The sequence below is a fragment of the Anomaloglossus baeobatrachus genome, chromosome 1 (assembly GCF_048569485.1).
Source record: "Anomaloglossus baeobatrachus isolate aAnoBae1 chromosome 1, aAnoBae1.hap1, whole genome shotgun sequence".
In the NCBI taxonomy this organism is placed as follows: domain Eukaryota; kingdom Metazoa; phylum Chordata; class Amphibia; order Anura; family Aromobatidae; genus Anomaloglossus; species Anomaloglossus baeobatrachus.
Window position 1 is genome coordinate 928,058,179 of NC_134353.1, and position 27,667 is coordinate 928,085,845.

The following is a 27,667-nucleotide window of genomic DNA, read 5'->3' on the forward strand; positions in this document are numbered from 1 at the left end:
AATAATCATCCTGGCCAACCTAAGGCACACCTGTGCAATGATCATCCTGGCCAACCTAAGGCACACCTGTGCAATAATCATGCTGTCTAATCAGCATCTTGATATGCCACACCTGTGAGGTGGATGGATTATCTCAATAAAGGAGAAGTATTGATCACTAACACAGATTCAGACAAATTTGTGAACAATATTTGAAAGAAAAAGGCCTTTCAAGTAAATAGAAAAAGTCTTTGATGTTAGAGTTCATCTCATGAAAAATGGAAGGGAAAACAAAAGTGTTGCGTTTATATTTTGTTCAGATTATATATATATAATCATGCTTACAAAAAGTTCTCCAGATCAAGAAGGAATTGCTCGTTTCTGGGAAGGGTTTATATAATCTGCGCCCGCTCCTGATCAGAGCATGTACAAACTAGGAGATTTCCAACTGTCTCAGATATGGATGGAATCTAAATAGTCCTTTAATCTTTGTAGTCGTCCAGTACGCGTTCTGTGTGTGTATGTACAGTACAGACCAAAAGTTTGGACACACCTCATCTCTAGAACAACTGTTAAGAGGAGCAGGCCTTGATGGTAAAATAGCTGCTAGGAAACCACTGCTAAGGACAGGCAATAAGCAGAAGAGACTTGTTTGGGCTAAAGAACACAAGGAATGGACATTAGACCAGTGGAAATCTGTGCTTTGGTCTGATGAGTCCAAATTTGAGATCTTTGGATCGAACCACCGTGTCTTTGTAGAAAAGGTGAACGGATGGACTCTGCATGGCTGGTTCCCACCGTGAAGCATGGAGGAGGAGGTGTGATGGTGTGGGGGTGCTTTGCTGGTGACACTGTTGGGGATTTATTCAAAATTGAAGGCATACAGAACCAGCATGGCTACCACAGCATCTTGCAGCGGCGTGCTATTCCATCCGGTTTGCGTTTAGTCGGATCATAATTTTTTTTTCAACAGGACAATGACCCCAAACACACCTCCAGGCTGTGTAAGGGCTATTTGACTAAGAAGGAGAGTGATGGGGTGCTACACCAGATGACCTGGCCTCCACAGTCACCAGACCTGAACCCAATCGAGATGGTTTGGGGTGAGCTGGACCGCAGAGTGAAGGCAAAAGGACCAACAAGTGCTAAGCATCTCTGGGAACTCCTTCAATACTGTTGGAAAACCATTTCCGGTGACTACCTCTTGAAACTCATCAAGAGAATGTCAAGAGTGTGCAAAGTAGTAATCAAAGCAAAAGGTGGCTACTCTGAAGAACCTAGAATATAAGACATATTTTCAGTTGTTTCACACTTTTTTGTTAAGTATTTCATTCGTAGTTTTGATGCCTTCAATGCGAATCTACAATTTTCAAAGTCCTGAAAATAAAGAAAACTCTTTGAATGAGAAGGTGTGTCCAAACTTTTGGTCTGTACTGTATATGTCTTGAAAAAGCATTCATACCCTGTGAACTTTTTCCCATTACATCTACAAACGTAAATATGTTTTATTGGGATTCTATGCGATATACGAACACAAAGTAGCAAGTATTTGTAAAGTGTAAAGGAAATACAGGTTTTTTTTCAATATTTTAAAAATATAAATCTGAAAATTGTGAGGTGCATTTGTATTCAGCCCCCTGAGTCAATACTCTGCAGGACCACCTTTCTCTGCAGTTACTGCGGTGAGTCTTTTAGAGTCTGTCTCTCCAGCTTTGCACATCTAGGAGGTGACATTTTCCTCTTCTTCTTTGCACACTGGCTTTAGCTCAGTGAGATTGAATGGAGACGTCTGTGATAAGTAATTCCCAACTCTAGTAACAGACTTGTCAGTGGGATTTTGGTCTGGACCGTTCACATACAGGAATATGCTGTGATATAAAGCATGCATTGTGGCTCTGCAGGATGTTTAGGGTCGTTATACTGCTGGAAGGTGAACCTATGCTCCAGTCACAAGTCTTCTGCAGCCTCTAACAGGTTTTCCTCCAGGACTGCCCTGTGTTTAGCTCCGTCCATCTTCCCATCATCTCTGACCAGCTTCCCTGCCCCTGCTGAAGAAAAGTCTACCCAAGCAGGATCCTGCCACCACCATGAGTGACAGTAGGGATGGTATTTTCAGGGTGAAATGCAGTGTTAGTTTTCTGAACACACATTTTGACTTTAGCCCAAAAAATTTCTACTTTAGTCTCATCTGATCCTAAACATCCTGCAAGAGTTACACTGGAAGGTTTAGGTCACATGCATATTAATGTGTGTGAACGGTCCAGTCATAGTCCAGACATAAATCACATTGAATCTGTGACAAGAATTATTGATCACAGATGTCTCCATCCAATCTCACTGAGCGAGAGCGAGTGTGCAAAGAAGAAGAGAAAAATGTCAGCTCTAGATGTGCAAAGCTGGAGAGACCCTAAACGACTGCAGCAGTAATTGCAGTCTAAGACAGTCCTACAATATATTGACTAAGGGGGCTGAATACAAATGTACTTAACAATTTTCAGATTTATATTTTAACAATATTTAGAAAACAATTCATCGATTCCTTTACACTTATACTCACTACTCTGTGTTGATATATCACATTAAATCCCAATACAATATATTTAAGTTTGTGAGTGTAATGTGAAAAGTGTGGAAAGCTTCATGGGGTATGAATACTTTTTCAGGACACTTTGTGTATATATATATATATAAACCAAATGTTTGGACACACCTTCTCATCATTCAAAGAGTTTTCTTTATTTTCATGACTCTGAAAATTGTAGAGTCACATTGAAGGCATCAAAACTATGAATTAACACATGTGGAAAGAAATACTTAACAAAAAAGTGTGAAACAACTGAAAATATGTCTTATATTCTAAGTTCTTCAAATTAGCCACCTTTTGCTTTGATTACTGCTTTGCACACTCTTGGCATTCTCTTGATGAGCTTCAAGAAGTAGTCACCGGAAATGGTTTTCCAACAGTCTTGAAGGATTTCCCAGAGATGCTTAGCACTTGTTGGCCCTTTTGCCTTCACTCTGCGGTCCAGCTCACCCCAAACCAGCTCGATTGGGTTCAGGTCTGGTGACTGTGGAGACCAGGTCATCTGGCGTAGCACCCCATCACTCTCCTTCTTAGTCAAATAGCCCTTACACAGCCTGGAGGTGTGTTTGGGGTCATTATCCTGTTGAAAAATAAATGATGGTTCAACTAAACGCAGACCGGATGGAATCGCATGCCGCTGCAAGATGCTGTGGTAGCCATGCTGGTTCTGTATTCCTTCAATTTTGAATAAATCCCCAACAGTGTCACCAGCAAAGCACCCCCACACTATCACACCTCCTCCTCCATGCTTCACGGTGGGAACCAGCCATGTAGAGTCCATCCGTTCACCTTTTCTGCGTCGCACAAAGACATGATAGTTGGATCCAAAGATCTCAAATTTGGACTCATCAGACCAAAGTATAGATTTCCACTGGTCTAATGTCCATTCCTTGTGTTCTTTAGCCCAAACAAGTCTCTTCTGCTTGTTGCCTGTCCTTAGCAGTGGTTTCCTAGCAGCTTTTTTACCATGAAGGCTGCTGCACAAAGTCTCCTCTTAACAGTTGTTATAGAGATGTGTCTGCTGCTAGAACTGTGTGTGGCATTGACCTGGTCTCTAATCTGAGCTGCAGTTAACCTGCGATTTCTGAGGCTGATGACTCGGATAAACTTATCCTCTGCAGCACAGGTGACTCTTGGTCTTCCTTTCTGGGGCGATCCTCATGTGAGCCAGTTTCTTTCTAGCGTTTGATGGTTTTTGCCACTGCACTTGGGGACACGTTCAAAGTATTCCCAATTTTTCGGACTGACTGATCTTCATTTCTTAAAGTAATGATGGCCACTCGTTTTTCTTTACTTAGCTGCTTTTTTCTTGCCATAATACAAATTCTAACAGTCTATTCAGTAGGACTATCAGCTGTGTATCCACCAGACTTCTGCACAACACAACTGATGGTCCCAACCCCATTTATAAGGTAAGAAATTCCACTTATTAAACCTGACAGGGCACACCTGTGAAGGGAAAACCATTTCCGGTGACTACCTCTGGAAGCTCATCAAGAGAATGCCAAGAGTGTGCAAAGTAGTAATCAAAGCAAAAGGTGGCTACTGTGAAGAACCTAGAATATAAGACATATTTTCAGTTGTTTCACACTTTTTTGTTAAGTATTTCATTCCACATGTGTTACTTCATAGTTTTGATGCCTTCAATGTGAATCTACAATTTTCAGTCATGAAAATAAAGAAAACTCTTTGAATGAGAAGGTGTGTCCAAACTTTTGGTCTGTACTGTATATACACACATAAACGAAGAGTATATCACAGAAGTGAGCACACCCCTCACATTTTATATCTTTTCATGGGACAATGCTGAAGATCTGACCCTGTGATACAATGTACAGTGTCAGTGTGCAGCTTGTATAACAGTGTAAATTTGGTGTCCTCTAAACTCAATGTCTAAACCACAGGCAACAGAAGTGAGCACATTCCTAAGTGAAAATGGCCAAATTGTGCCCAAAGTGTCAAAGTGTGACTGCCATTATTTTCCAGTACAGCCTTATCTCTTCTTGGCATTGAGGTTACTAGAGCTTCACTGGAGCCGCTGGATCCTCTTCCATCCCCTGACGACATCACGGAGCTGGTAGATGTTAGAAACCACCTTCCATATGAAGAGGCCCCACAGATGCTCCATAGGGTTTAGGCCTGGAGAGGCTTGGTCAGTTCAGCACCTTTACCCTCAGTTTCTTTAGCAAGGTGGTCTTGGAGGTGTTTGGGGTGCTTACCATGTTGGAATATGAAGGGAGGGGATTATGCTCTGCTTCAGTATGTCAAAGGACATGTTGGCATTCATGGTTCTCACAATGATTTGTATCTCCCCACAGCCGGCAGCACTCATGCAGCCCCAAACCATGACACTACAACCACCATGCCTGACTGTAGGCATGACACACTGGTCTTTGTCCTCCTCACCTGGTTGCCGCCACAGACATGACAACATCTGAACTAAATAAGTTTATCTTGGTCTCATCACACCATGGGACGGTTACAGTAATCCATGACCTTAGTCTACTTGTCTTCTGCAAACTGTTTGTGGCTTTCTTGTGCATCATCTTTAGAAGAGGCTTCCTTCTGGGATAACAGCCATGTAGACCAATGTGATGCAATGTGCGGCATATGGTCTGAGCACTGACAGGCAGACCCCCACGCCTGTAACACCTGCAGTAATGCTGCCAGCTCTCATACGTCTATATGAACAGACGACCTCTGGATATGACGCTGAGCACATGCATTCAACTTCTGTGGTTGACCATGGCGAGGCCGGTCCTGAGTGGATCCTGTCTTGTTAAATCACAGTATGCTCTTGGCCACTGTGCTGCAGCTCATTTTCAGGAGGTGCCAATCTTCTTATAGCCTCGGCCATCTTTATGTAGAGAAACAATTCTTTTTCTCAGATCCTCAGAGAATTCTTTGCCATGAGGAGCCATGCTGAACCTCCAGTGACCAGTATGAGAGAGTGTGTGAGAGGTAACACCAAATGTAACACACTGAATCCCATTCACATGTGAGACCTTATAACACTAATGAGTCACATGACACCAGGGAGGAAAAATGGCTAATTGGGCACAATTTGGCCATTTTCACTTAGAGTGTACATATATGTACATTGTTTATCTCACCTGGCATTCAAGCAGATCGATTTTTTCCTTCAGTTCTCCAATTGTGACATCCTGTTCTTTTAGTCGACTTTTCAGATCTTCACTCTGAAAAAAACAGCAAATGAAAAAAATAGAAATGTGTAAAAAAAAAAGAATTCTTTATTTAAATTTCCATTATACTCAATATTTGAGTCGCGCCTGTCCTAGCGTGAAACTGAGCGTTTTGGGCACCTGAGCATGGTAGTGCCCGCTCATCACTGGTTATGAGTACTTGGCACCCGAGCATGGTAGTGCTCACTTCAGTTGTGGCCTGAACTTCACAGTGGGCAGTCTTGTTCTATGGCTCTCGCTGTGAGCTTCAGATATGTAGCAGTGTTGGAAGAGTCATGGGACCTTGTGTGGATATAGTCGGACCTGGAGGAGTGTTTGGGGGGGTAATAAAGTGGTGAAAGAGGGGGCTTTATTGTCTTTTATTTCAAATAAAGGATTTTTTGGATGTTTGTGTTTATTTACTTTCGCTTAAAGTTTAGTGATGGGAGGTGTCTCATAGATGCCTGCCATCACTAAGCTAGGGCTTAGTAGCAGCTGTGGGCTGTTATTAATCCCTTATTACCATGATTGCCACCACACCAGGCCAATGGGAAGAACCGGGACAGCTCCAGAATTGGCGCATCTTATGTATGCGCCACTTCTGGGGGCGGCCGTGGGCTGCTATTGTTAGAATGGAAAGGGCGAAATAACGATGGCTCTTCCCACCCTAATAAAATCAACCCCAGTTGTCTGATGTACCTTGGCTGGTTTAAAAAAAAAAAAAAAAAAAAAAAAAGGACCCCACATCAATTTTTTTTTATTAAATCAAATAATTAAAAAAAAAAGTGTGGGATTCTCTCTATTTTTCATAACAAGCCAAGGCACAGTACACAGCTGAGGGTTGCAGCCTGCAGCTGCTGCTTTTCCTGTGCTGGATATGAAAAATGGGGAGGACCCCACGTCATTTTTAAAAAATAAAAAAAACAAACAGCTGACCAACCTGGCTATCGCTCTATCCAGGTATTCTGTTATTTCTTTCTATCTTTTCTATATGTCCTTTCCATCTATCTACCTATTTTAGCTATCTATCAATTATCCTATCATATTTTGTTTCTCCTTTAAAAAATCGAATTAACAAAAACGTGGCAAAACGTCATGCATTTTTTGGGCCACAAGCTGCACTTTGACCACAGGAAAAAGATGCAGTCAAGATGCACTCAGCATTACTTACAGCAAAAATAGGGCTGCAGTTGTAAAGCGCCCAGGCCAAAAACTAGTACTCTAGCAGGATATAGCTAAGCCCCCACTAAGTGGAGGCATCACAGATTCCCGTGACGAGGGTTGTAGGCTTCCGTTTTATGGCCATAATACCAACTAAAACCTCATATTTTTTTGTACAGGATACAGCCAGGCCCCTTTCTGTTAGGCCTTGCATGTTAGAGCTCCTGTCCCTGTATGGTGCACAGATGGAGTATGGCTTGGCAGCCCGCCTGATCTAATAGTATGAGTGTCACCTAATAGGCTGTGACTATGCATCTGCATGTGTGAACAGCGCTCTATGCAAGCCATGAGTGTGCAGTTTTACCATCCAGCAATCACCCCCTCCATTTTTTGGAAGTGTGTGTGATTTGCTCCTCCTGCACCTGTGATGCCTCCACCTTGTGGGGGCTTAGCTGTATCCAGGTAGAGTATTAGCTTTTGGCCTGGGCGCTTTACAACTGCAAGATGCACTCAGAAAAAAAGATGCAGCTGGCCCCTTTTGAAGACAGACATGGTAGTAAGCTGTGACAATACAACATATAGGAAGTACAGAGCCTTTAACCTCAATTATATCTGTAAGCAAAAATGTAGAAGTGGGTGAGAAGATTGGTTCTAGGATGCATGGCTTCATCACTAGATTCTTTTGTTTGTATATTTAGTTATGAAATTGAATAGTTGCAATAGTCGTAGTCTGCCACCAGGGGGCACTCAATCTGCAGGAGAAGAGACAGGGCCAATATGTGCTAATGGTTGTGTATGAATTCAGATGCATTTTATCATGTACAGAAAATAGTTTTAATTCAAATGTGAAAATATAGGGCTAGGAAGCTGAGATCTGCGGTGCTGTATGCATCATTTCCATACTAGGAAGCTGAGATCTGCGGTGCTGTATGCATCATTTCCATACTGAGGAGCTGAGATCTGCGGTGCTGTATGCATCATTTCCATACTGAGGAGCTGAGATCTGCAGTGCTGTATGCATCATTTCCATACTAGGAAGCTGAGATCTGCAGTGCTGTATGCATCATTTCCATACTGAGGAGCTGAGATCTGCGGTGCTGTATGCATCATTTCATACTGAGGAGCTGAGATCTGCGGTGCTGTATGCATCATTTCATACTGAGGAGCTGAGATCTGCGGTGCTGTATGCATCATTTCCATACTGAGGAGCTGAGATCTGCGGTGCTGTATGCATCATTTCATACTGAGGAGCTGAGATCTGCGGTGCTGTATGCATCATTTCATACTGAGGAGCTGAGATCTGCAGTGCTGTATGCATCATTTCCATACTGAGGAGCTGAGATCTGCGGTGCTGTATGCATCATTTCCATACTGAGGAGCTGAGATCTGCGGTGCTGTATGCATCATTTCCATACTGAGGAGCTGAGATCTGCAGTGCTGTATGCATCATTTCTATACTAGGAAGCTGAGATCTGCGGTGCTGTATGCATCATTTCTATACTAGGAAGCTGAGATCTGCGGTGCTGTATGCATCATTTCTATACTAGGAAGCTGAGATCTGCGGTGCTGTATGCATCATTTCTATACTAGGAAGCTGAGATCTGCGGTGCTGTATGCATCGTTTCCATACTAGGAAGCTGAGATCTGCGGTGCTGTATGCATCATTTCTATACTAGGAAGCTGAGATCTGCGGTGCTGTATGCATCATTTCTATACTAGGAAGCTGAGATCTGCGGTGCTGTATGCATCATTTCTATACTAGGAAGCTGAGATCTGCGGTGCTGTATGCATCATTTCTATACTAGGAAGCTGAGATCTGCGGTGCTGTATGCATCGTTTCCATACTAGGAAACTGAGATCTGCGGTGCTGTATGCATCATTTCTATACTAGGAAGCTGAGATCTGCGGTGCTGTATGCATCGTTTCCATACTAGGAAGCTGAGATCTGCGGTGCTGTATGCATCATTTCTATACTAGGAAGCTGAGATCTGCGGTGCTGTATGCATCGTTTCCATACTAGGAAGCTGAGATCTGCGGTGCTGTATGCATCATTTCTATACTAGGAAGCTGAGATCTGCGGTGCTGTATGCATCATTTCCATACTAGGAAGCTGAGATCTGCAGTGCTGTATGCATCATTTCCATACTGAGGAGCTGAGATCTGCGGTGCTGTATGCATCATTTCCATACTGAGGAGCTGAGATCTGCGGTGCTGTATGCATCATTTCCATACTGAGGAGCTGAGATCTGCGGTGCTGTATGCATCATTTCCATACTGAGGAGCTGAGATCTGCGGTGCTGTATGCATCATTTCCATACTGAGGAGCTGAGATCTGCGGTGCTGTATGCATCATTTCCATACTGAGGAGCTGAGATCTGCGGTGCTGTATGCATCATTTCCATACTGAGGAGCTGAGATCTGCGGTGCTGTATGCATCATTTCCATACTGAGGAGCTGAGATCTGCAGTGCTGTATGCATCATTTCATACTGAGGAGCTGAGATCTGCAGTGCTGTATGCATCATTTCATACTGAGGAGCTGAGATCTGCAGTGCTGTATGCATCATTTCCATACTGAGGAGCTGAGATCTGCAGTGCTGTATGCATCATTTCATACTGAGGAGCTGAGATCTGCAGTGCTGTATGCATCATTTCATACTGAGGAGCTGAGATCTGCAGTGCTGTATGCATCATTTCCATACTGAGGAGCTGAGATCTGCGGTGCTGTATGCATCATTTCCATACTGAGGAGAAGAGATCTGCAGTGCTGTATGCATCATTTCATACTGAGGAGCTGAGATCTGCAGTGCTGTATGCATCATTTCCATACTGAGGAGCTGAGATCTGCGGTGCTGTATGCATCATTTCCATACTAGGAAGCTGAGATCTGCAGTGCTGTATGCATCATTTCCATACTGAGGAGCTGAGATCTGCGGTGCTGTATGCATCATTTCCATACTGAGGAGCTGAGATCTGCAGTGCTGTATGCATCATTTCCATACTAGGAAGCTGAGATCTGCAGTGCTGTATGCATCATTTCCATACTAGGAAGCTGAGATCTGCGGTGCTGTATGCATCGTTTCCATACTAGGAAGCTGAGATCTGCAGTGCTGTATGCATCATTTCTATACTAGGAAGCTGAGATCTGCAGTGCTGTATGCATCATTTCTATACTAGGAAGCTGAGATCTGCAGTGCTGTATGCATCGTTTCCATACTAGGAAGCTGAGATCTGCAGTGCTGTATGCATCATTTCCATACTAGGAAGCTGAGATCTGCGGTGCTGTATGCATCATTTCCATACTAGGAAGCTGAGATCTGCAGTGCTGTATGCATCATTTCCATACTAGGAAGCTGAGATCTGCAGTGCTGTATGCATCATTTCCATACTAGGAAGCTGAGATCTGCAGTGCTGTATGCATCATTTCCATACTAGGAAGCTGAGATCTGCGGTGCTGTATGCATCATTTCCATACTAGGAAGCTGAGATCTGCAGTGCTGTATGCATCATTTCCATACTAGGAAGCTGAGATCTGCAGTGCTGTATGCATCATTTCCATACTAGGAAGCTGAGATATGCAGTGCTGTATGCATCATTTCCATACTAGGAAGCTGAGATCTGCGGTGCTGTATGCATCATTTCCATACTAGGAAGCTGAGATCTGCGGTGCTGTATGCATCATTTCCATACTGAGGAGCTGAGATCTGCAGTGCTGTATGCATCATTTCCATACTGAGGAGCTGAGATCTGCAGTGCTGTATGCATCATTTCATACTGAGGAGCTGAGATCTGCAGTGCTGTATGCATCATTTCCATACTGAGGAGCTGAGATCTGCAGTGCTGTATGCATCATTTCCATACTGAGGAGCTGAGATCTGCAGTGCTGTATGCATCATTTCCATACTGAGGAGCTGAGATCTGCGGTGCTGTATGCATCATTTCCATACTGAGGAGCTGAGATCTGCGGTGCTGTATGCATCATTTCCATACTGAGGAGCTGAGATCTGCGGTGCTGTATGCATCATTTCCATACTGAGGAGCTGAGATCTGCAGTGCTGTATGCATCATTTCCATACTGAGGAGCTCTCCTTCTGTATATCACTTAGGAATCTTTATATTTTCTGTAATTTTAATTCAAGAATAATGTCATTCTAATTTATTTCCCCCATAGATCAATATAGTACATAAAAATAAGTAACTTTGTAATGTATCTTATCAAGAGAAATAATAATAATAATAATTTTATTCATTTATATAGCGCTATTAATTCCACAGTGCTTTACATACATTAGCAACACTGTCCCCATTGGGGCTCACAATCTAGAGACCCTATCTGTATTTCTTTCGAGTGTGGGAGGAAACCGGAGAACCCTGAGGAAACCCATGCAAACACGGGGAGAACATACAAACTTCATGCAGAAATCTTCTTCTTTCTCCTCCTGGATGCATTATTCATTCTCAAAATTCTCTATTCAAGGGTAAAATCTGTCTTCAGTAAATACAGACTTTCCCATTACATAAAGGGATCCTATTTTCCCCATATAAAGTATGGTGTGAGGTAGCACGGTCAGCTGCGCAGCAGAAGACACGGGATCCAGGCATTAAGGTTCACAGCACACGGTTTTAATGTCCAAACAAAAGTCCATAACAAAATACTTGTGCCTCTCCAGCAGAGAGCTCAGGAAGTTCTGTTCACTCCCTCACACCCGGCACACCTGCCCTTGTTCCTGATTCTATTTAACCCTTCCTTCAGCCTGTAGGGAAACAGCATTAACCCTAGAGTGGATTTACTTTCTATCATGGAGTGAGCACAACCGGGGCGAGACATACCGGCCGTCATAGATAACCCCGGTCACAGTCTCACATACCCCCCCCTCAGTTCAAGCGTGCGGGGTTGACCTCCCGCCATCAAACACGGGCCGCGGGACAAGGCATCGGCGTTGCCCTGCAACCTACCGGCCCGGTGTTCAACCGTAAACCGGAAGTTTTGCAGAGAAAGGAACCACCGGGTAACCCGGGCATTCCGTTCCTTGGCGGACCTCATCCAGACCAGCGGAGAGTGATCCGTCACCAAGCGAAACTGCCGTCCCAGCAGGTAATAGCGTAGGGACTCCAAGGCCCACTTGATCGCCAGGCACTCCTTCTCCACTACGCTATAATTCCGCTCGGGAGGGGTGAGCTTCCTACTTAAGAAGGTGACGGGGTGTTCCTCCCCCTGAACCACAGGAGACAGCACTGCCCCCAGGCCGACCTCTGAGGGGTCAGTCTGTACTATGAACTCCTTCCGGAAATCAGGGTGTACAAGAACGGGCTATCCGCACAGGACCTCCTTCAGGGCCCGGAAGGAGTCCTCGGCCTGCGGAGTCCAGCGCACCATGACGGACTTCTTGCCTTTGAGAAGGTCCGTCAAGGGGGCTGATAGTCCCGCAAAATCCTTTACAAACCTCCTGTAGTACCCCACGATACCCAGGAAGGCCCTAACCTGCTTCGTGGTCAGGGGTCTAGGCCACTTCTGGATCGCCTCAACCTTGTTAATTTGGGGCTTAATCACTCCTTGGCCTATCACGTAGCCCAAGTAGCGGGCTTCCGTGAGTCCCAATGCACATTTCTTGGGATTGGCTGTCAATCCGGCTGTTCGAAGCACGTCCACCACCGCTTGTACCTGTTCCAAGTGGGTCTGCCAATCGGAGCTGTAAATAATGATGTCATCCAGGTACGCTGATGCATACGCCTGGTGGGGTTCCAGCACTAAGTCGATCAACCTCTGGATTGTGGCCGGAGCGCCATGTAACCCAAAAGGCAAGACAACATAGTGGAAGAGACCCTCCGGCGTAACAAAAGCGATTTTCTCCTTGGCGGACTCCGTTAGTGGCACCTGCCAGTACCCCTTGGTCAGGTCGAGCGTGGTAAAATATCGCGCCTGTCCCAGCCTATCAATCAGCTCATCCACCCGGGGCATGGGGTAGAGATCGAACTTGGATATTTCGTTCAATCTCCTAAAGTCATTGCAGAACCTTAAGGAGCCATCGGGTTTTGGTATTAGGACAATCGGACTAGCCCATTCACTCCGGGATTTTTCGATGACCCCCAGGCGTAACATTGTCTTTACTTCCTCCGATATGGCTTGTCGTCGAGCCTCCGGTACCCGGTATGACTTCAGGCGTACCTTCAGGTGGGGCTCGGTGACAATATCATGTCGTATCAGACTGGTCCTACCGGGCAACTCGGAGAAGACATCGGGGTTCTGCTGAACCAACCGTCTGGCCTCTCGCCTCTGTTGTTTGGTGAGGGCTTCTCCAATCCTTACTTCCGGTTCGTCCTCTCCGGAGGTCGCTAGAGCCGGATGTGAACGACCCGAAGAGGAGGGAGGTGGGGAAAAAACAGCCATCAGGCTTTCCCGTTCCTGCCAAGGTGTTAATAGGTTGACATGGTATATTTGTTCAGGTTTCCGCCTACCGGGCTGCAATACTTTATAGTTAACCACCCCTACTCTTTCCTTTATCTCGTAGGGGCCTTGCCACTGAGCCAGGAATTTACTCTCCGCCGTGGGGATTAATACCAACACCCGATCCCCGGGTTTAAAGGTCTGCACGGTGGCTTGTCTATTGTAGCGGCCGCTTTGCGCGGCCTGAGCCTCCTGTAAATGCTCCTTCACAATTGGCATGACCGCGCTTATGCGGTTCTGCATACCCAAAATGTGTTCGATCACACTTTTATGGGGGGTGGGCTCTTGCTCCCATGTTTCCTTTGCCAGGTCCAACAATCCCCGGGGATGTCGCCCGTATAACAATTCAAAAGGCGAAAACCCCGTGGATGCCTGTGGCACCTCTCGTATGGCAAACATCAAATAGGGAAGCATCATATCCCAGTCTTTCCCGTCTTTTGAAATCACCCTTTTGAGCATGGTTTTCAGGTTTTTATTGAAACGCTCGACTAAACCGTCCGTTTGAGGATGATACACAGACGTACGCAACTGCTTGATCTGGAGTAGCCGGCATAGCTCTTTGGTCACTTTAGACATGAATGGGGTCCCCTGATCCGTAAGGATCTCCTTGGGCAATCCCACCCGGCAGAACACAGCAAACAACTCCTGAGCTATAAGCTTTGCTGCAGTATGTCTGAGAGGTATCGCCTCGGGATACCGGGTGGCATAGTCAACGATCACTAGGATGTGTTGGTGCCCTCGAGCGGACTTTACAAGGGGCCCCACCAGATCCATCCCTATCCGTTCAAAAGGGACTTCTATAATGGGTAACGGTACCAACGGACTGCGAAAATGGGTCAGGGGTGCGGTAAGCTGACACTCCGGGCAGGTTTCGCAGAACCGTTTTACCTCCCCAAAGACCCCGGGCCAATAGAACCTTTGCAATATTTGCTCCTGCGTTTTCTTGACCCCTAGGTGGCCACTCATCAGGTGTTTATGAGCCAAGTCGAGGACCCGCCGGCGATGCGGCTGGGGCACCACCAACTGTTCTACCCCCACGCCCCGTATTTCATCTACCCGGTAGAGTAAATCCTGCTTAAGAGCGAAATGGGGGTACCTTACCTGGGCACCGGGCAGCTGTGCCACCCCGTCAACTACTGTCACCCGACTCCGGGCATGTATTAACGTAGGGTCCTGGAGTTGGGCTGTCCCAAACGTATCCGGGGACGCCTCCAACTTCGGGATGGGCTCGACCGTCTCAGCCTCTCCTGCCAATACCTCTAGGGGCGACCTATCGGGTTCACACTCTGTCCCTATCATGGTGACCCCTACGGCAGGTGTCCCGGATTCAGGATTGTAGGGCACGGGTCCCGGACCGACCAATATCTGAGGGGACTTAGGGGGTCCCCTCCATAAAGTCCAAAAATAGGGCAGATCCCTTCCTAGGATCACGTCATAAGGAAGAGTGTTAAGAAGTCCCACCTCATGTTGCACCTGACCGCAAGGTGCTGTGATGGTGACAATCCCCGTGGGATAGTCTCGGCGGTCCCCATGTATGCAAACCACCCCCACGGTGCGTCCTGTGGCCTTTACTTTAGCCCTCAAGGTGGATCGCACAAGGGTCACTAAGCTTCCGGAATCCAACAATCCTGTAACCGGACATCCATTCACCTGTATTTGGCACAAGTGGGGCTCCGTCTCTGGGGAGACCAGGTCAGCGGTACACACCACCTGAGCATACATTGAACCCCGCCGGGTAACCCCACAATCCATGGGCTCCGTGGTGAGTGGACACTGGGCTTCCATATGTCCCACCCGCTGGCACCGCCAACATCTAATGGGGACAGAAACCCCCTTGACGGGTTGTCGTTTAGGGTACAGAACCTTCCGGACCTCAGGAATGGCGGCCGCGGCCTCAGACGGGACGGTAGGGGACTCCTGCACCGTTGTCAGGGTGGGTCCTTGGCCCTAGGCTTGGAGGGGCCGGACCGACGGGCGGTACGCAAAGTCTCAGTGTCCCGTATCAAGTCCTGCGTAGCCACATGCCGCTCTACCAGGGACACTAATTGGTCCAGGGTACTTGGGTCACCCTGTCCGACCCACCGTTGAACGGTGACGGGTAAAGTGCGCACAAAACGATCCACTACTACCCTTTCCACCATTTGCGCCGGGCTCAGAGTGTCAGGCTGCAACCACTTTTTTACAAGATGCAACAAGTCATAGGCCTGGGAGCGTACGGGTTTGGCTTCCTCATAGAACCACTGATTTACCCGCTGAGCCCGTACATAGGTATTCACCCCCAACCGAGCCAGTATTTCGGCTTTCAGGGTCACATAGTCAATGGCGTCCTCGGTACAGAGGTCCAGGTACGCTTTTTGGGGTTCCCCCGTCAGATAGGGCGACAATACCTCAGCCCACTGCGGGGTCGGCAGCTTTTCCCGCTCGGCCACCCGCTCAAACACCGCCAGGAACGCTTCCACATCATCACCCGGGGTCATCTTTTGCAATGCTTGTCTCACCGCTTTCCGGACGCTGCCGTCGTCACCCGGTCCCGGGGTTGTTGCTGCCGGTCCGGCACGGATCGACTTGGCCAGGAGAACCATCTGTTCTTGGTGCCTTTTTTCCTGCAATTGCAAGGCTTGCTGCTGACGTGCATTGGCCTGATCCATCTGTTCTTGGAGTTTTTTTTCCTGCACTTGCAAGGATTGCTGCTGATGTTCCAACGCCCGGAGCAGGTGTGCATTGGTCTGTTGCTGCTGTGCATTAGCCTGTTGTTGCTGTGCATTAGCCTCTTGTAGCTGTGCATTAGTCTGTTGCTGCAGCCTTAGTATGTCTTCCATGGCGTCGCTGGGTTTGGGCTGTAGTATAGCCGCTCGAATCCAGGACATGTGCTACCGGGTCACCAGGGATGGATGCTACACCTCACCGGCTGTCATGCCCGCATTCTCCACCATATGTGAGGTAGCACGGTCGGCTGCGCAGCAGAAGACACGGGATCCAGGCATTAAGGTTCACAGCACACGGTTTTAATGTCCAAACAAAAGTCCATAACAAAATACATGTGCCTCTCCAGCAGAGAGCTCAGGGAGTTCTGTTCACTCCCTCACACCCGGCACACCTGCCCTTGTTCCTGATTCTATTTAACCCTTCCTTCAGCCTGTAGGGAAACAGCATTAACCCTAGAGTGGATTTACTTTCTATCATGGAGTGAGCACAACCGGGGCGAGACATACCGGCCGTCATAGATAACCCCGGTCACAGTCTCACAATGGCTAGATACAGACATTCCGCTGCAAGTTCTCCTGGAATGAGTTATAGTTCTCCATAGAACCTTATAAGCACCAACTGTCATCTCCTATTTAAAGGGAATCTGTTACCAGAGGACGCACCGAATCAAGACCAGCGGCACCCATCAGAATGGACCGCCCCGCAGTTGAGTATAATAAAAGGTCTTTTTTATGTTATACAGATCAGAGGGGGACTTTTATACATTATTCTGGAATTCTGTATATAAGATATTAGTGGTGGTGGACACACTTTGTATGGGAAAAACTTGGTGACAGGTTCCCTTTAAATAGGAGATGACAGTTGATGCTCATAAAGTTCTATGGAGAAGTGTAACTGTCATTCCAGGAGAACTTGCAGCAGAATGGCTGTACCTCCCTCTAGCTCCTCCTTCTATGGAGAACTTGCAGCAGAATGTCTGTATCTGCCTCTTGCTCCTCCTTCTATGGAGAACTTGCAGCAGAATGTCTGTATCTGCCTCTTGCTCCTCCTTCTATGGAGAACTTGCAGCAGAATGTCTGTATCTGCCTCTAGCTCCTCTTTCTATGGATTACTTGCAGCAGAATGTCTGTATCTGCCTCTAGCTCTTCCTTCTATGGAGCACTTGCAACAGAATGGTTGTATCTGCCTCTAGCTCCTCCTTCTATGGAGAACTTGCAGCAGAATGTCTGTATCTGCCTCTAGCTCCTCCTTCTATGGAGAACTTGCAGCAGAATGTCTGTATCTGCCTCTAGCTCCTCCTTCTATGGAGAACTTGCAGCAGAATGTCTGTATCTGCCTCTAGCTCCTCCTTCTATGGAGAACTTGCAGCAGAATGTCTCAGTAATGAAGAAATTTGTCTTCTTGAACATAGATTTTGCAGATTTTACCCAAGAAATTAGTAAAATACCAGATCCATGAGGAGAAGGAAGCAGATTTCCCTGATAAGATATATTACAAAGTAATTTAAGGTTTACATTTCACTATATGCTACTCCCTTTACAGAGTATGAAGTAGGTGGAGCATAATACTTTTATTAAGCGCTTTCCTTTAAGGGGTTGTCTCAGTTTGAAAAAAGTTTTAAAATATAAAAATATAATACAATTCTCATGCTCAAGTAATAACCAACGACCTTTGTGTATTTCCCTGTAGCAATTACATTCCGTACATGCACGTGACCGCTGCAGCCAGTCACTGACTTTAATAGTGATACTACTATGTACAGCATGTGTTACGCCCCTGTCCCGGTTCGGCCAGGCTCAGCTCCCTTTACCTAGGGCTGCCACCTTTTGCTGTGCACTGTCAGGTTTCCAAGTTTCTGTGATATCATCTCCATTGATGTGTCTTAGTATTGAGACTCTTTTAGAGTTGAGTTTTTTGGAGGACTCCACCATCCATTCACATTGTGCAGTCATCAGGCAATTATCTTATGATTTCTGCATACTCTCAGTCCTGATTGTTAACCATTTGCTAGCCATTGTCACAGGGAGTTTTGCACAAAAGTCCCTGACTGTCATGGCAGCATCAGTCTGTTTCAATATAGATTCTGTCACTTGGCCCGATGGTTTCTCTGGTGTCTGGGATCAACACAGGCAGACTTGAGTGTCGACCTGCTGTGTGTTGACTCATAGGCTAGTGGGAGGTAATCTCTGCTAGTCTGCCTGTTAGGCTTCTTTGATCACATGTGGTGAGGAAGCCAATCACATCTGCTCCTCTCCTCTTTATGCTGGGTGAAATCTTCTACCCATGCCAGCTATAGTTTATTTTATGTTAATCTGTAAGGTGTGATGTCTCAGATTTTCTTGTGAAAGTTGTGCTCTTTGCTTATTGCAATTGTGGAGTTTACCCCTGTTGTTTTGTAGCTTCCTTCCTGCTCTTGTTTTTCTTCCTGAATCTCATATTGTCTTATACCTTTGTGTGCATGCTGTTTAACAGAGTTTTGGTTTTCCCCCGTTTGTCTATTTCTGTGGGTTTCATCTCATTCCTGTGCCATCCATCCCTGGGGGGAAGGGTGAGAGGGAATCAGATTAGGACCAGTCAGGAGCAGGGCCAGGAAGGAGACAAAGGCCTCTCCACCATTAAGAGTATCCCAGAGATTAGGGATAGCACAGGGCCCCCTAGCTTGAGGGTCTACGTATGAGCCCTGGCTTCCTGCCTCCTTCTGTATTAACCCCATTGTTTGCTGTAAGCACAAAGAGTTGTTATTGAACTCATATGCACTCATCCATGCATGTGGTTCTTCTGTGTACTGTTTTGGACTTCAACTGAACTCAGGTCTGTCCCCCTGATCCTGGATCACCCTGAATCTGAGTTTCCACCCTGACCTGTGGCTTTGTGAATCCATCTCACCATGTGAGCCTAACAGCAAATGAACACTGAGACCAGTGATTGTCTGCAGTGGTCATATGACTGACTGCTATAGAGAAGTGTCAGTAATAACCAGAATACATAGTTATTACGTGGTGCAATAGAGGATCCAAAAGCAGATGCTAAAAAAAATGGCCATCATCTGCCTGAATATATATTATTGTTGGGAATGTCCAGAAGATGATTATGAGAAGCCCAGGGAGGTTAATGCAAAAATTCTTGAGATGGACAGTTCTGATGAAAAAGACTTAATAAGAACAATCAAAGACAAGACAATGTGCTTCTGTATTTAGTTCCCCACCCTGTATTATTTTTCTTTATTTTTGTCATATTTTTTATAAATTGTTTTTCTAACTCTACCACTAAGGAAAGTAACAGCAGGAGTGCAGAAAACAGCAGGAGTGCAGAAAACAGCAGGAGTGCAGAAAACAACAGGAGTCTAAAAATAAACAATCATAGCCCAAATCTCTATACTCAATAGATCCCTTACCTCCTGGATTAATGCGCGGAGATGCTGGTGCTGAGACATCATCAAGTGCTGCAAGTGATTTATTTGTTCATCCACAGTAAAAACCTCATTTTGGATGGTTGAACAACTACGAAAAAAATCATAAAAGGTATCATGAGAAAATATTACAACTTGGTTTTTATCATAAACATTTTTTAAATGTAACATAAATATCTGTATAAAAAAACCTCTCTTGAAATATTGCAGTTCTCACTCGATCACACAACAAGTTGACACTTCATGTTTCCTGAAATTCATTCGCCAGCACTTTACTGTATAGACTAGGGTAGAGTCAGCAGATATAGGGAGTTATATTACAACTGGGTTTTTATCATAAATATTTTTTATATGTAACATAAATATCTGTTTATAAAAAAATGCTCTTGAAATATTGCAGTTCTCACTAGTTGACACTTCCTGTTTCGTCAGAACTTTACTGTGTAGACTGGGGCAAAGTCAGCAGATATAGGGAGTTCAATGACAGCTCTGTTGTTCTGCTGGAGGCCTAAACATACAATATTATTGTGACACCCCTGGACTATCAGGTCGTCACAGGGTATTGCACAATCTGCCCTCCCGTGGAGTATCCACCTCCTTCTTGGTTTTAGGTCCCTAACCATATGGTGTTGCCTACATCAGCTAATCAAACCCTAGATACACCCTGCACCACACCCACCAAATACACCAGTGGACGGCTTGAGTGGAATAGAGTCACCCACCTGGGTGGTTTGAGAAGGGAGGTCAGGAGTGTCAGTAGTATGGAGTCGGGTCTGAGAAGTGAGAGAGAGAGGAGGTCAGGAGCAGGGCTCCTGAGAAGCAATCTAGGTGGCAGATGGTGGTCTGGGCCTAGAGGAACTGGAACCCCGGTTGAAGGGGATCATGGCAAGGGGCACGGATTTGTCGAGGAGGACAGCCGGCGGCCTTGCACCATGACCGGGCTGGGGTTTCAGGCAACCCGATAATTTACCTGAGGAGAACGGAGTCTTCAAGAGCCGTTACCACCCGCTCCAAAATCGGAGCATTAGCGCAATGAGGGGGATAGGACTTTCCAATTCAAAACGGTCCAGAAAATCCCAAGTGTAAGCCCTGAGAGCAAGCTCCCACACTTAGCCATAGTGGGGAGCGGGACCCGGCAAGTTTCCCACTATCGGGACCAGCAAAGCAGTAAACTTAGTGCCAGGAGGCAGGTCACGGATCACCAGGCAGCACCATTGGGGACGGGACCCGAACTAAGCTCCCCTCAGCGGTAGCAGTGTCCAGAGACTTGTTTGACCAGTTGTCGGTGTCAGCTTAATGGACTGAGTGAGTACCACAGTGACCCCCCTTGCATCCAACAGCACTCCCCGTACCATCACCGAGTCCCGGGGTATACCCCCTACCCATGGAGGGTCACAGCACCTGGCTGCCCCATTCCATCATCCCCGGGTACTCCCAACTGCTGCGGTGGTACTACTAATTACCACATACCACGGTTGGCGTCACAAACTCTATAAAATCCCTTGTAAATAACCCCCCTTCATTTGAGTGGCCGCACGAACCCCGGGTCCGGAGACCCTCGTGCCACTGAGAACCTGGATCCAAGCAGCTCGGCTGCTGGCACGGGGGTGGCACATTATACATCAAACACATATATTGTGTATGCAGCTCCCCTGTATTGTCTCTGGTGGGGAGGCTTAATTCCATCTCTGAACCGTAAAATAGTTACAGGAAGGAAGAGAGCAGGAGTATCTCCAATATGGCTGCCCCCAGAAAACTTTTTTTATGGCTATCTATGGAAGCATACATGAAAATTTTGGACAAGGTTACCTGCCTTAGTGCCCCCCTTACTTTGAGAACTGCCCCATGTGTAGGACTCATTGTGACCATGCAACACCAAAACTCTCCAGCAGTGGCCGCTAACTGTCTTGTGGTAATTTCCAGGGTGGTAGGAGTGGAGGTCTGGGAGACATGTCTGATTCCCCTGTAGGTGCAGAAACAGCGTAAATCATGGCATTCACTCACATGAACCAACTATATTGCCAACCTGCTACTGACCCATTCTTGTTGGAAGCATCGTCCATTCTTCTCGATAGCTCATTTTCAAGTAAATGTTTCTTTTCAACCAAAGATGCATTTTCCTATAGAGAAAACACAAAGTTTTACTCCTCTGTGGGCACCATAGGAGATCAACATTTCCACAAATAGAGAATATAATACAATCAATCGTATTCTGAAGCCTTCTGGGAGGGTGGGGGACTAAAATGTAAAGAAAAATTGAAATACATATTTTTTTAATTAGCTTAAAGGGAATCTGTCACCAGATTTTTGCTATTACATCTGAGGGCAGCATAATGTAGAGACAGAGACCCTGATTCCAGCAATGTGTCACTTACTGGGCTGCTTAGTGTAGTTTTGCTAAAAACACAGTTTTCTCTGCTGAAGAACTACCAGTTCTCTGACAGCTGACACCTTTATAACCCCACCCACAACACTGATTGGCTGTTTTCTGCATACACTGTGGATAGGCAGAAAGCTACCAATCAGTGGTGTGGGCGGGGTTATACAAAGCAGATAAATATGTAGAACTACCTGGTTCTCTAGTCATAATCTCCTGCTGATAAAACAGAGATTTTATCAAAACTACACTAAGCAGCCCAGTAAGTGACACATCGCTGGAATCAGGATTTCTGTCTCCACATTATGCTGCTCTCAGGTAAGATGGTGAAAAACTGGTGAAAAATTCCTTTTAAATCATACTCATTTTCCATTTTCTTATAAAGTGCAATGTGTGAAAATGTTAAATTAATTAACCAATATAGTAATTGTCATAAACAGAAGAAAAAAAGCAAAAAAACGATAAAATTTAGGATATTTTTTTGGGTCACTGCAGCTCCCCAAAGAAACCCATTAAAATGAGATCAGAACACTGTGTATATCCTAAAATAATAAATAAAGATAATAATAATAGTGGTAATAGTAATAATAATAATAGTAGTAATAATAATCATAATAATATAATAAAAAAAGCTCCAAAATAGCGTAATTGTATTTTTATTCTACCATTTTATTCCACTTGGAATTTATTTTTTCATTGAAATCATCCTGAAAAACCAAGCCCTCATACATCTGTATGGTCGGGAAAAACAAACAGTTATGGCTCTTGGGAGGAGAGGAAAAAAAAACAAAAACGCCAAAATGAAAATTGGTTCCAATTGGAAAAGGTAAAGGAGTGTTCCATCTCATACATTTCCTGTGGATATGTCATAAATGTACAGTATATATACGTCCTGTTTATGTAACCTGCATCTATCTCATGAGCGGGGTCCTGTGGATATGCCATAAATAAATAAGATGGGAATACCTGTTACGCAAGGTATGGGGAAATACCAAGCGAACGGCAAAAAAGGAGGTAAGGGAGACTGTGTTTTGGGAAGGGGGAGATGGTGACCACTGATCCAACCTTCCCCTGGTCCCAGACTTCCCTGACCACCTTAAATAGGTGAGTAGGATACTTGGCCCTGGCTGACCCTGAACTGGGCCCTAGGCAAGGAATGGATGGGATGAGTGCTTAGTCAACCCCAATAAGCTCTAAAAAAGGCATAGAGAGCACACACATGGGGAAGAACATAAACAACGTATCTGTAAGAAGACTCAAGGAGAGGTACAACAACATATAACATTTCTCCAGATGATTACAAGCCGACTGCTTGTGTGGAACCCTGAGGCTTCAGTCGCCACAGGGTACTGCATCTCACTTAAGGTGCGGTGCTCATCCTGGATCCAGATGAGTTCGGTAACGGTTCCACTACACAGAAACTCATACATACAAACAGGCTGCCCTCCCCATTGGGGACCAGGCTGGGGTTGGGTCTTAAGGTAGTCACCAAACATGGGGGCTGCCACCCACTACTGACAGGGAACCAGGGGAGGAGAAACCACTAGGTGGAGTTAGGAGCTGACACAGGGACAAGCGAGGACAGGAGCAGATGGGTTTCTCGGTGGCTCTTGTGGGATAGAGGAGTCAATACGGTTGCCAAGGGGAGAGCTTCATTGCTCCCTCGGAACCGGCGCAGCTCAGGGTGCAGAGCCCTAGGGTGGAACAGACTTCACATTGTATCACCCGAATCTGCAGGACAGGGGGATTGTACGTCCCTCTGGCCACCACCAGATCCCGGAGCACAGTGCCAGATAGGGTCCGGAGTCATGATCAAAATCAGGCCCCACCGCGGACCCGTGGCACCTGCACACGGGACGGGAGTTAACACTACAGGAACTGGGGTCCCCAAGCAGCTTCAGGACACGGGGATCATCACGGCGTTGACTGGTACTCTGAGGACAGCACTTGGTCTATAAGTAAAGAAACCTAGAACCACAGAGACTGTGTCAGCCTGTCCTTGTCGGTGGCCCCGCGCTGCGGCGCCAACAACCAATCTCTCATCATCCTTCTTGGGGCCCGCTCCACCTGTGGGGAGCAGAACCATCTTTGCTGCGACACCATCTGCCCCGGAGGACAGCGATAGCAGCGGCGGCTAATCCCTGGCCGCATACCGCAGGTGGCGTCACAAGACAATCATCCTCATCCACTACTACCCTCATCATCCCATCCATCCCCTTCCGTGAACACATTGGGGCCACAAAACCGGGCAGGGCCACCCGTGACATCCCCTGACCCTTCACCGGCATGGCGACGAGTATCCCCCCAGGGCCCGTTGGGTGCTCCACTTGCACTCAAGACTGTATGGCAATGTAACCAGCAAACACCAAGGGGAAAAGCAGATATTTAAGGATACAAGGGGAAGTGATGAGGATTTACAGCTGAGAGGTGAAAATATACACAGGGTCCTAAAAGGAAAGGGATTAATCCCAAACAGAGAAGATACATAGGTATCTATTTACACCACAGCAGTAATAATAGATGGTCAGGGAAAGGTTTGTGCAGCCAAATGCTGTGACCTTCCACAGCCAGACACCACAGGACTGTCTGTCACCTATGACAATACCCCTTTAAGTAATTATAATGCAAAATTTGCCTCCTGCAGTAACTTTATAAACCCCTTATCACTTACTGCCTCCATTCGCTCCATGAGCTTCTCCAATTCGAGGATTCGGCTGTGCTTCTCCTGAATTTTATCAGCCACGTCATTAAGTCTCTCGATGCTTTTCTTAAAGTGATCCTCATTCTCTGTGGTAGAAGTCTAAGGAATAGGAACAAATAAAAACCATTACCTCAAATTAATTCATTATATCCATCAGCTTAAAGGGGATGGATGAGATAACTGAAAAGTGTCTGCGATATAGCCACTGATTTAAAGGGGTGAATCCATTCTTCATAAATGTTTATTGTTGGACAGTGCTTGTAAAGACAACAAATTCTGCAATTTACCACTTCTAAAATTTTTTAGCCATTCTTGAGATATTTACGCTTTTCTTTTGCTTACAGCTTGTTTCCTTGGAGACCGACCATCGCTGTTTGACAGTAACTGCACAATGCTTACAATCTTTTTTTTAAATGAGCTTGTAAGCACTGTTTTGAAGCTATCCAGGATATCTGTAGCGTACTGTTATCTCCTAATCATAGCCAGCTTGAGCGCAGTGCTTACAAGCTAGATGGAGAGGTGGTCGGTGTCCTAGATAACTGTCACGCTAGGTATGGGGAAGTACCAAGCAAGAGGCGAAAGGTAACGTAAGGGGATCCCCGCATATAGGGAAGGGGGGGACGGTGACCTCTGGCCAAACCAACTGCTGGTCCCTGGAGTCACTCATCGCCCTAGATAGGTTCTGCACCTATGCACCGAGCCGTATCCCTAGAGCTGGACCCTAAACAGGGAATGGATAGGATGAGCTCTTCGTCAACCCCACTAAATGCTAGAGGAAGACACAAGGAGGACAACCAGGGGAAAAAGCATGAACTACTTATCCACAGATGATTCAGGCAGAAGTTCAGCAACAATACTACAAATGAGAGCAAGCCACCTGCTTGCACCCAGAGCTAGAATAAACTGAACACTATTACCAGCAGCAGTCCAGGGAAGATGGGAATATTTAATCACCAAGATAATGCTGATGATCAACAGCTGGGTGGAAGGTGAGCTCCTGCTGGGTCCTAAAGGGTAAGAGATGAATCCAACAGGAAAGCTACCTATACCAATGAATACTGACATCAGAAATAATGGAAAGTCAGGAAGCATTTTGCGCAGCCAAATGCTGTGACCTTCTATGGTCAGAAACCACATGAATATCTGTCACCTGTAACAACAAGCTGTAAAAATAAGTGTTAATATCCAAGAACTGTTGCAAATTTTGACAAGCAGTAAATTGCAAAAGTGCTCAATTTTGCAAGCACTATCCAAATATATATATATATATATATATATATATATATATATATATATATATATGAAAATGGAAGTAACCCTTTAAAGTGCCTGTCGAGCTTATATTGCACAAAAAAAAACAAACAAAAAAAACAAAAGAGACTTTGAAACAATGTATCATTGTAGGTAAGGGGTTTAAAGCTGGAATCCAGAGTGGGAGAAGATTTCTTATAGAGCTGTGATTTGGTCAATGACATTTGTAAAGACGGATACCCAAAAAAGGAATTTGTTTTATCTTTTAGTACTTTACTGTATCATAATGTTTATTTTTAAAAGTAGATGTAACAAAGTAAAAAGCGTCTGCAGACTAATGCAGTGTCCTGGAAAGGATGGCCGACAACAGTGTCCTGGAAAGGATGGCCGACAACAGTGTCCTGGAAAGGATGGCCGACAACAGTGTCCTGGAAAGGATGGCCGACAACAGTGTCCTGGAAAGGATGGCCGACAACAGTGTCCTGGAAAGGATGGCCGACAACAGTGTCCTGGAAAGGATGGCCGACAACAGTGTCCTGGAAAGGATGGCCGACAACAGTGTCTTGGAAAGGATGGCCGACAACAGTGTCCTGGAAAGGATGGCCGACAACAGTGTCCTGGAAAGGATGGCCGACAACAGTGTCCTGGAAAGGATGGCCGACAACAGTGTCCTGGAAAAGGATGGCCGACAACAGTGTCCTGGAAAGGATGGCCGACAACAGTGTCCTGGAAAGGATGGCCGACAACAGTGTCCTGGAAAAGGATGGCCGACAACAGTGTCCTGGAAAGGATGGCCGACAACAGTGTCCTGGAAAGGATGGCCGACAACAGTGTCCTGGAAAGAATGGCCGACAACAGTGTCCTGGAAAGAATGGCCGACAACAGTGTCCTGGAAAGGATGGCCGACAACAGTGTCCTGGAAAGGATGGCCGACAACAGTGTCCTGGAAAAGGATGGCCGACAACAGTGTCCTGGAAAGAATGGCCGACAACAGTGTCCTGGAAAGGATGGCCGACAACAGTGTCCTGGAAAGGATGGCCGACAACAGTGTCCTGGAAAGAATGGCCGACAACAGTGTCCTGGAAAAGGATGGCCGACAACAGTGTCCTGGAAAGGATGGCCGACAACAGTGTCCTGGAAAGGATGGCCGACAACAGTGTCCTGGAAAGGATGGCCGACAACAGTGTCCTAGAAAGGATGGCCGACAACAGTGTCCTGGAAAGGATGGCCGACAACAGTGTCCTGGAAAGGATGGCCGACAACAGTGTCCTGGAAAGGATGGCCGACAACAGTGTCCTGGAAAGGATGGCCGACAATCTAAGGGGAGCAGCATAGCCGGCCATATTTTAATCTTTCTTACCTGCAGCTGCCGCTTTTCCTCTTCATGAGATTTCCGGAGTTGTTCAGACTTCTTGTTGTAATTTTCGTACAGTTTACGTGATGCATCCCTTATCGCTCCTGCTCCGGCCTCACGTGTCGCTTCCAACTACAACAAAACATATTATACTAAAAAAAATATATATTTTTATGACTCCGCAATTTAGAAATTGTTTATGAATCAGTCCAAATTTCATTATGAACTCGGAATTTCTCTTGATAATAATTTAGTATATCATCACAACTTGCTAGTAAAGTCATTGACAGGTTGTAAGTCACACCACAAATAATTTGTAATATATTTTTTTCTCTACGCTCATTTGTGGCTTTTTTCCAATATGTATGGTAATTTTCAAAAGTCTTAGGCAAGTGTGGAAAAAATGCTGCACATGAAGGCTATGTCCGCATATTGAGTATTTGGTTGCAGAAATTTCTGCACCAAATCTGCATCTCTTGGCAGAAAAATATTGTGCGTTTCTGCTGTGATTTTGCCATA

The 27,667-nt window shown here is 45.9% G+C and overlaps 1 protein-coding gene across 2 annotated transcripts in view; it reads right to left on the reverse strand.

The window, feature by feature from the left end:
• The window catches only part of CCDC68 (coiled-coil domain containing 68), a 78,010-nt gene that overhangs the window by 13,002 nt on the left and 37,341 nt on the right, over positions 1-27,667 (reverse strand). For both annotated transcript variants that reach the window (XR_012752951.1, XM_075343372.1), the window contains exons 5-9: positions 27,155-27,280; positions 24,514-24,642; positions 21,503-21,585; positions 19,451-19,556; positions 5,677-5,760 (exon numbers count right to left, since the gene is read on the reverse strand). Coding sequence is in view for 1 of the 2 variants with exons in the window: in XM_075343372.1 (XP_075199487.1) it covers positions 5,677-5,760; positions 19,451-19,556; positions 21,503-21,585; positions 24,514-24,642; positions 27,155-27,280 (528 nt within the window). In the remaining variant the exon portion in view is untranslated. The remainder of the gene's footprint in view (positions 1-5,676; positions 5,761-19,450; positions 19,557-21,502; positions 21,586-24,513; positions 24,643-27,154; positions 27,281-27,667) is intronic.